Consider the following 10,486-nt stretch of genomic DNA (forward strand, 5'->3'; position numbering starts at 1 on the left):
GTCCACGTGCTGCAAATCTAACCATGCAGACTTCGTCACATGTCAACCATACCTCCCACGTGCTACATGCACCACACCCTCTGTGTGTTGAAGCTTGGATGTGATACATCCACTAAATTGTAAATACACTCCTTATACCCATTTTCAAGCAAAATACCAATAATAAATCCATAATCAAATTCTTGAGTCTGAGTCAAGTAGTAGACGAAATCCCATTTAAGTATTTAACATTTAATAGCATTGGGACAAGTGACAATTTATGCACAATAAAGAGAAAGTAATAAAGTCGCATGCGCGCCTCACCCTCTATATATACAGTTTCTTTCTGCACTTATTGAAAGCCTTAGACAAGAGTAGAGAAGTAGATAAACGAAATATATTAATGGCAGCAGGGGGATTCGCCATTGATGCTTCGGCTAACGGATTCGATGGTAGGATCACATTCTCCGTTGTCATCACTTGTATTGTTGCTGCATCCGGTGGACTCATTTTTGGATATGACATTGGGATTTCGGGTATTTTCATTTTTCTTTTATTTAATTTAATTTGTCTAAATTACCCACAGTTACGTTTTGTTTTTCTGTTTCGAAATATGTAGTCAGTCTTACAGTCTATAATAAATTTTTTTTCTCTAATGACAATTGTTCATATTCATATAGGTCTCAAATCTAAGATATTGTAAAGAAATCAAAATTAATTCCCAACAATTTCACAACTGTGATTTGCTAATTTTTGTTTTCTTATATATTCAAAGTGTTTCGATCCAATTAATTATCCATTTTCTAGTTTAGCCCCTTCTGTAAGGTCAGGTGATTGTTTAATATATGCTATTCATTTTTGTCAGTTAATTGTTGTAACATTTTCAATGTCTAATCCCTAAATTCGCCTTTGAAAATAAAGCGGAAGATTTTTTTGGTACCGATTGAACTTCTGTTGAATTTGTCAATAAGTAGTGCAAAGTAAGGTGGGATCTATCCCTTCATTTTTGAGTCCTATAAGTAAATTTTAAGCACCGTAGACGAGATCTTGAAAATTAGTAAACCATTAAAAGAGGGGAAAAAACAGAGGTAATAGTAAGGTTGTTATGTGGTTGGACTATTCCTTATCTAACGGTCTTCGTTATGTCATGAGACTAAATTATGCAAGGGAAAATGCTAACAAACCAAACTGACTTTGCATTTTTCAATAATATAGTACCAAACAGTCAGGATGTCTTTCAGGTTGCAAACCGTTAGGTAGATATGTAATGTTAGTTTGTGCTTCTAGTTATGATAGTCATACGAAAAATATATTTTTTCTTCTAATTCATGTATTGCTCTAATTTTCAACTATTTATAAATATGCTATTGAAAAAAAAAAAAACAATTACAATTCAATATTTTTTTTTGAAATTACCTTTTCAAAATTAAAATTGGTGGTTTGGTATTGGACTAACTAGTGTTTTTAGTCGTAATAACATTACGAGAATATAAATTTTTTGAAACTATATCGATTTTGTCACGATATTATAGAATATAACAAAAAAGATTTACAAAACCAAATTGTTTTTATAAAAAGGTTGTAAGAGACAAAAGTTCTTATCAGATAAGAAGACTAGGGTCTTTGTAGATAAAAAAATCAAATAATAAGTTTTTTAGTTATCATTTTCATGTGAAAAAGATTAATTTTTTTATTAAAAATTAATTTTAACATTCATTATGTAAAAAATTGAAAGAATTTAATGTTTATACTTTTATATTTGATTAGGTGTTAAGTTTGTTGTATAAATAAAAATAATTAATTTTTATGTTTATTATTTAAAAAAATATTTTTCTCTTTTTATATATAAAAATATAATTAAATATTAGTATAGAAAAATTATATTGATAGTTATAAAATTAACTCAAAATTAATTTTTTTAAAACAATTGAATATTGATTCTAATTATTAATCACAACATTAATATTCTCTCCAAATTATATGTAGTAAATATTTGAAAGAAGAGAAGTAAAAATATAGATTAGAAAGATAAGCAGTAAAAATATGAAACTAAATAAAAAAACTAAAAAAATATGTATATAATAATGATAATATATTTTTATGTGAATAATATTATGAAATAAATTTTAATTATATTTAATTATAAATTTAGTGTATTTTTTATAATTTTATGAATTTATTTGAATTGTATTATTTTATTAATTTTATTTTTAGTAGAACAGAAATGTAGAGAGAGATAGAGAATGAGAGAGAAAAGAGAAAGAAAGATAAAGAAGAAGAAGAGAGAGAGAGAGTTTGCTAATTTTAGAAAAAATATTTTATTTTAATTATAATGAAAGAATATATTGAGACACATTTTGGTTTGTCAAATTAATAATATAAAATATAAATTATAAGTTATATATAGAGTAGGAATAGTAGAGAAAAATAGAAAATGAGAGAAAAGTAGATAAGAAGACGGAAGAAAAGAATTTATTAATTTTAGAAAAAAATATTTCGTCTCAATTTTAATGATATAGAGTGTCATGTGATATATTTTTGTTGTTAAATTAGTAATATAATATAATTATATTTTAATTTTAATTTTAATTATAATTAGAGAATGCCATGTTGTATCTTTTGATTGTTAAATTTATAATTAATTATTGATAATGATATATAAGAGAAATAAAATAGGTGAAGAAATGAGAGAGAGAAAGAAAAAAGAAAAAGAGAAAGAGGAGGAAGATAAAGAAAGGAAGAGAAAATTTATTAATTTTAAAAAAATATTTAATTATAATTATAATAAAAAAATAACATGTGATATATTTTAATTACAAAATTAATAATACGTGATAAATAATAGATAAAATTGAGTAAAATTTATTTTCATTCCACCAAGAACGCGTAATTAGCTATTTTGTTGAGCCAGCCTAAATGACCAAAACTTATTCAGGTTAGAATTATAAAATATGAGGGAAATGTTATGTGTATGATTTTAGTATTAATATGTTATGGTGATTACGGTAGATATGTTCTTTTTATTGATAAACAATGTTTTTTAATTAAAAAATGTTATTTATAAAGAGTGTTATCAAAATATAAAAAATATGATTTTAATTATAATAATAAAATATTAAAATATTATTACTATTTTTTAAAAAAATTTATAATTTATATGTATACTATTCTTGTATCTTAAATAATTTTAAAATTTATATATCGATATAAAATATATCATATCGTATCTTATATCTCTATTCGTATTCGTGCATTATAGTAGTTAGCCAAGTATAGTCTTATTAAAATCCATGATGCTATTATTGCTATATAAGGTTGCATGCACTAATAATCACTATGCACCAAAATTTTGCAAAAGACGAATAATGTGCTGTGGATAATTAAGTTTTTAAAGATTATTAAAGTTCAATACATTAATTTTTTGTTTCCTTTTACTGTCAATTGACTTCTATGAAGGCTGTGCCTATTTGTCTGATATGGTGACTGACATGATAATTAGATTTCGGAAAATTTTTGTAAAAAATTAATAAATATTTGAAGAAACTATTAGAATAATTAATGAATCTCTCAGAATTATTAACGTTTGCCATATGTTAGATCATTTTATTAATCTCTTATTGGCTTCGATCAAATTCATGCCTCTGTGTCCATTAATGTGTTATGTGTCCAACATATTTGCTCGATAAAATGGCACGTAAACATAATATAAATTTGACGGAAATCAAGACTAATGAACGGATCTAATGTCTTAATGTTAATAATTTTTGGAGACATTTTATTTGTCTAATTATTTTTTTAAAAAGACATTAGTTCTTCGCAGAATTTTTGAAAGACTCAAGTGTTTGGTTTACGTTTCTATTTTTTATTTTTATTGTTAATATTTTTATTTTTTAGATTTTGTAAAAAAATAAAAATAATAAAATCTTATTTTCTATTTTTATTTTATTTTATTTTATTTTTTTATAAAATTTAAAAAATAAAAAAACACTAAAAATAAAAACAAAAAAATTAAAACACAAATCAAAATTTTTAGTTGTCCTACACCTTTGTCATATTTATTAGTTTATACCAGCAAATATTTGCATATTTTTATGTGAAGACCCAATTGAAGCTTCCAAATAAGTAGATAAAGCAAACAAAACATTTAATTTTCGGTCATCCCTTTTTTCAACTACATACGTATAATTTGAATTTAGATCATCCCAAAAAAAAAAAAAGAAATTAACAAAATGATAAAGTGAGAGATTATTTAATTATTATTAATTTTGTAACTTTCATAAAATATGTATTTTACTATTTTAATTTAGAAGTGATTATTTCTTTACTTTATCACTTTACTAATTTAAATTATATTTAATATTTTTTAATTATTCAAAAAATAATTAAATTAACTGACATGTGCTATGAATAAATATTCTATTGTTACTGCTATATTAAAATATGAGAAATGTTAGAGACAGTAATTTTTGTGGTTTGTATTCATCAAATAGCCATTAATGATAGTTTTAATAGTGTGAAATTAGTGTGAGATTTCATCCAATGACTCATTTTTTTTGTTGGTTATGGCCCTAAACCTAGACTTTTCCTTAAAATATTTACTAGGTTACATAAAAAATTACAAAATATGATAAATAATAATTAAAAAATAAAAGAAGATATTTTAAACCATTTTAAATTAATTTTTATTATCACCAAAATATTTTTTCTTTTCAAATTTCAGGAGGTGTAACAACTATGAGACCGTTTCTTGAAAAATTCTTTCCAGCAATACTTAGAAAAGCTGCTAGTGCGGAAACAAACGTATACTGCGTGTATGATAGTCAAGTATTGACATTGTTCACGTCCTCCCTCTACCTGGCGGGGCTGGTGTCGTCTCTTCTAGCTAGCCGAGTCACCACGGCATTGGGCCGGAGAAACACCATGATCTTGGGTGGTTGTATCTTCTTCGCCGGTGGGGTCATTAATGGTAGCGCTGAAAATATCGTCATGCTCATATTGGGTCGCATCTTGTTAGGCTTTGGAGTTGGTTTTACTAATCAAGTGAGTGGAAACATACTTAAATTCGCTTATAAATGGTAATTTAGAGAAAAATGTTTGTTTTAGGAATAACATAAGAATAGTTGTGCTTGAATGACATATATATAGTTCGAAAATATATTTTTTTTTTGGTGACTAGTTCGAAAATATTTGATAATAAAAATAAATTAGTCCAAAATAGTTAGAATTTATTTTATTTGATATTTATTAATTATTTTTTTAGCATTATTAGGTAGGTATTTTTGGAGCGAAATTAGGAGAGAAATAAAAAAGAGGAAAGAGAAATTAAAATATTTTCTACAAAATTATTTTTAAAATTTTTAATTTTTTTTCTCTTTTATTTTTCTCTTATTTTACTCTAAAACAAAAGATATTTTTAAAAAAAATATTAGGAACCAACGTACTATAATATTTACTCATTATTTAATTATCATATAATAGAATATCAATTTATAACTAAAATAAAAGACAAATTCTTTTGGCAACAGAGCAAAACTCATCTAGGATGAGTTACTAAGTTATAGAAGTAATATAGGAAGTAATTTTTAATGGAAAAATCTAGGGGATGAACAACTTTGTTAAATTTTGGCCAGCATGTAACTAGAAAAAAAAAAAAGTGAGCTATTGGATAAAATCTCACATCAATCTCACACCATTAAAATTATCTTGATGGCTATTTAATGACTACAAATCACAAAAATTGCTGGCCCCTAGTATTTCTCATTTTTAATTAATTAGTCAATAATTAACAATTTTTTTATTGTAAATAAAGTTGTTTTTTAACTTATTTTTTTGAGGATTTAGAGGTTAGGATTATAATAATTTAAGATTTAATATTTAAAATTTAAAATTTAAAATAAAATAATTTTAAAAGATTAACTAATATTGAATAAAAAAAGTTTGCTCCATTCTAATAAGTAACATTCAATATTTGAATGAAAAAATATAATATTTACATCACTTTTAGTATATATATATATATATTACAAATTTTTTTAGAATATAAAAAATAGATATTTTATTCTTAGTTTCTATTAATAATTTTTAATCCAAAAAGTAAAAGTTACATTAATAAAAGTAGTATATATATCCTGCCATTTCTTTGACATGACTTCATGACTTTCATGTTACCAAATAATAAAGGCCACTCCAGTGTACCTGTCTGAAATTGCACCACCTAAATGGCGAGGTGCCTTCAACACAGGCTTCCAATTCTTCATCGGAGTCGGCGTGGTGGCCGCGAACCTTATAAACTACTTCACAGCAAACCACTCGTGGGGCTGGCGACTCTCTCTCGGCCTCGCCGCCGTCCCAGCCACCTTCATGACTGTCGGAGCATTCCTCATCCCCGACACCCCGAGCAGCTTAGTAGAACGTGGCAAAATAGACCAAGCACGACAAGCGTTACAGAAAGTAAGAGGCCACACAACAAATGTGGGACCCGAACTAGAAGAACTGATTCGGTTTTCGAAAACCGCCATGATGGATCAAGAGAGATTCGTAACCATATTTGAGAGGCAGTATAGGCCTCAGCTGGTTATGGCTTTTGCTGTGCCATTGTCTCAGCAACTTACTGGGATCAATATCGTTGCATTCTATGCGCCTAATTTGTTTCAGTCTGTGGGATTTGGTAACCGCTCCGCTTTGCTTTCAGCTGTTATATTGGGACTCGTCAACCTTGGTTCCATACTGGTGTCTGCTTCCATTGTTGACCGATTTGGTCGCAGATTCTTGTTCATTGCTGGTGGTATTCAAATGCTTCTCTGCATGGTAAGCAAATCTTTAAACCTTTTGATCTACGAACATGTATCTTTTGTCTTTCAAATATGACATACTCATAATAATTAACCGTACCATAGCCACTACATATGCACCTCCCTCTAAGTTGAAAACTTATATGCAATTGTTTGTATATAAATTTCATAGTGGAAGACTCTTAAATTATAACTTAATCAAACATGTCAAAATTAATTTTTTTAGTTATCAGCTGCATGCATAAAACAGAATTCGAACCTCTTATAATACTTACTTAAATAAACGAGTGAGCTAATCAAAGAATTTAACTAATGCATACAAATTAGCTAACATCTTTTCTAAAAACACATGTCAAAAGTTATTAATAAAAAATTTATTATAAAAGTTTGTACAAAATTTAATTTTCAATACAATTGTTATGTATTTATTAAAATAAAATATTTAAAAATTTTTATTAATAACAATCTTAATTATGCTCTAAAATCACATTATTAGCCAAACCCAAAATTATAAACATACTACATATCCAATTTAACCAATTTATTAGCCACTTATATTCAAATAGGTAGAGTAGAATTCCGTATTTTTTTCTAGTCTAATTAATGGGATTGTAAGGTTAGATCATATTTTAATAATAAGCTGCTAATGGTAGCTGATGTTATTTTGGTGCACTATAAGAAGAGAGATGTTAGAGATTATAAGAATTTATTATTTTTTATTATTATTATTTAGTTATTAATTTAATTTTTTTAGTTTAATTTTTTATAGTTTAATAATTAAATAATATATTTTATTTCATATTTTTAAAAATTAATAGTTAATTAATGGCCAAAAAAATAAATTCTGATTGTTTTTTAATATTTTTCCAATAAAATACACACAATTTAGGTTGATTCTTTAAAAATATATTGAAAGTTGTCCTAAAAAAACTAACGTTTTTTTAATTAATATCAGTTAATTATTTTAAAATTATTTTATTTATCTTAAATTTTAAATTATAAACTATAAGTCGTAGATCCTGAATTCTCTGCAAAATAAATAATTTTAGAAAAAAAAAAAAGGATTTGCTAATTTTAGTCAACTGAAAATTGATTTTCTATACTCTCTCTCTCCTCTCTTCTGTGAATAAGACGTAAATAAAGTAATTTTCGCTTTACTTGCTCAAACCATGAGGCTTCAGTAATCGTATTCTGTTATAGGTCGTATGACGGTTATTAATGTTAAAATTGATAGCATAACTTATACGCATGTCACATATTTATCATGATTGTATGTCATATGGTTGTGAAGACTGCAGTGGGTGTGGTGTTAGCACTAGTGAGTGGCGTTGAAGGCACAGAAAGCATTTCGAAGGGGAACACTATACTCATATTGGTGCTGCTCTGCTTCTACGCCGCAGGATTCGGTTGGTCATGGGGCCCCCTCTGCTGGCTGATTCCTAGTGAGATCTTCCCCTTAAAGATCAGGTCTCCTGGCCAAAGCATTGCCGTTGCAGTTCAGTTATTAACGGTCTTTATTTTATCCCAAACGTTCTTGAGAATGCTATGTCACTTTAAGTTTGGGACGTTCCTGTTCTATGCGGCTTGGATTGCACTGATTACTATCTTCATTATTCTGTTCATGCCTGAGACCAAGGGGATTCCGTTGGATTCCATGTATATCATATGGGGAAAACATTGGTATTGGCGTCGGTTCGTTGTTGAACCACAAGTTAATCAATAAAATCTTCCATGAATTGCAGGGTCATGCTACTGTAAAGAATAAAATTTTGGTGAAAAATAAAGATGGCTTCTTTTAGTAGAAGAAGCTCCAAGCAAAAATTTTATGATTTGCATTGTATATATTCTTTAAAAATTTAACAAAAATCTTCATTCTCCATCAAATTGTACTCATCACTAAAGAAATTTCCTAAAACAGAGAATAAAACTCCCGTTGGGTTGCCTTTGATTTGTGATATTATTTTGTAAGCCGGGAATAATGTTTGATTTATTGACTCTTCTTCTGTAATGAGTACAAGAATTTATGTATGTATTTGTACCTTCAGAAGTCTTATGTATATGTTTTGTTTCCCTTTTATTGAAAATTTGAATTTATTCGAACAAAAGTATCCTGATGAGCTAATAAGGAGCAACATGCATCTAGCAAAGATTTTCCCACAAGATGTATGTTGTTTGGCAATAAAGCTTTGAGGAGTATCTAACTCTGAAATGACTAAAAGCATTGAGGCAGCAGTGATAATTGATAAAGACACCATTACTAGTGTATTAGAGGTCCAATGTATCTTCTAAATAATCATAAAACCTTAGCGTATACCAAATGAAACCTGCACCCTCCTTAGCAGTCACAATCTCTGTTTTGTGGGCCTCGGTCTTTCCATAATCATATGCTCTGTTCTGAGTTTTATAAAGAAATGACGTAGAACAACTAAAAATATTGTCAAGACTCTAAATTCTAATTGTTATAGGGTAAGGTAAAATCTCTTGTTAGCTAATAAGAGTGAAGCTGGTTTGTTAGTTTGATATAATCTGCAGCTTTATATATTGTATGCTGTTAGTGTAAGCTATATATACACAGGGAGCCACTTAGATAAGACGAAAAACGTCTTTTTATAGAGATGATTTTTAATAATTAAAATTTAATACATATAATCGATTAAATCGTATTTTTTTTTGTCAAAATTAGGCTAGACAAATTAATCTGACCGAAAAATGATGAATTAAATCTTGAACTGGTTTAAATTAATATTATTTTTTTATAGAAAATGACTACAATACCCTATTATAGAAAATGACTAAAATACTTCTACAATATATATTAATTTTGAGAATCCTAAATTTTAGTCCTTTATTTTTCTATCATAGTATTAGAATTTAGAATTTTTAAAATATATATATATATATATATATATAATAAGAATATTTTAATTATTCTCTATAATAAGAGTATTGTAGTCATTTTTTATAAAAAAATAATATTAATTTAGACCAGTTAAAAATTTGATTCACCATTTTTTCGGTTAAATCAATTTGTCTAGCCTAATTTTGACAAAAATAATATGATTTAAATTTTAATTACTGAAAAACATCTTTAAAAAAAGACGTTTTAAGCGAACTTGATTTGAGTGGCTTCCATATATATATTATATATATAGGACCTCCCTTTTGTAATACTCTACAAAAAAATTAATCATATATTCATTTCAGTTTTCTTCTCTGTTTTCTCTGTCTGTTACAGTAATTAAAATAGTATCAAGAGCCTCTTCTTAAAACCTATGTTTTTCTTTTTTTCGTTCTACAACAATGACGTTCATTCCCTCTGGAGAAGCTGACAACACCAAATCAGCATTAGTGCCAATTGCAGAAAAGCTGAATGAAGCAAACTACAACACCTGGAAACATCAAGCATGGCTAATAGTTCAAACATTGGACATGAAAAATCACTTAGATGGATCAAAAGCGCCACCACAGTTCGAACAATCTTCAAAATCCACCACTGATACAGCTGCCAAAGTGGCGAAGCCTTCAACCACGACCACCACACCTGAAACGCTCCAAGAATAAAAAGAATACAAAGAATGGAGGCAGATTGATTTAGCTCTCACCACTTGCCTCCTTGATTCTAGTCCACGAGCTTCCAAAATAGATTCTTCATTGCAACAAATTTTGTGATGCTTGGTCTACAATTTTGAATTACTTCTCTGTAACCTCTAAAATGT

At 27.5% G+C, this 10,486-nt stretch overlaps 1 protein-coding gene across 1 annotated transcript; it reads left to right on the top strand.

The window, feature by feature from the left end:
• Nucleotides 1-246: 246 nt before the first annotated feature.
• Nucleotides 247-8,636, top strand: LOC107608207 (sugar transport protein 5-like). The gene is made up of 4 exons (XM_016310069.3): nucleotides 247-515; nucleotides 4,700-5,019; nucleotides 6,160-6,786; nucleotides 8,062-8,636. The coding sequence occupies exons 1-4, from the start codon at nucleotides 260-262 to the stop codon at nucleotides 8,491-8,493; spliced, it is 1,635 nt and encodes a 544-aa protein (XP_016165555.2). The 5' UTR covers nucleotides 247-259; the 3' UTR covers nucleotides 8,494-8,636.
• Nucleotides 8,637-10,486: the final 1,850 nt, after the last annotated feature.

The sequence above is a fragment of the Arachis ipaensis genome, chromosome B7 (assembly GCF_059453495.1).
Source record: "Arachis ipaensis isolate K30076 ecotype BB chromosome B7, ASM5945349v1, whole genome shotgun sequence".
Classification (NCBI taxonomy): Eukaryota; Viridiplantae; Streptophyta; class Magnoliopsida; order Fabales; family Fabaceae; genus Arachis; species Arachis ipaensis.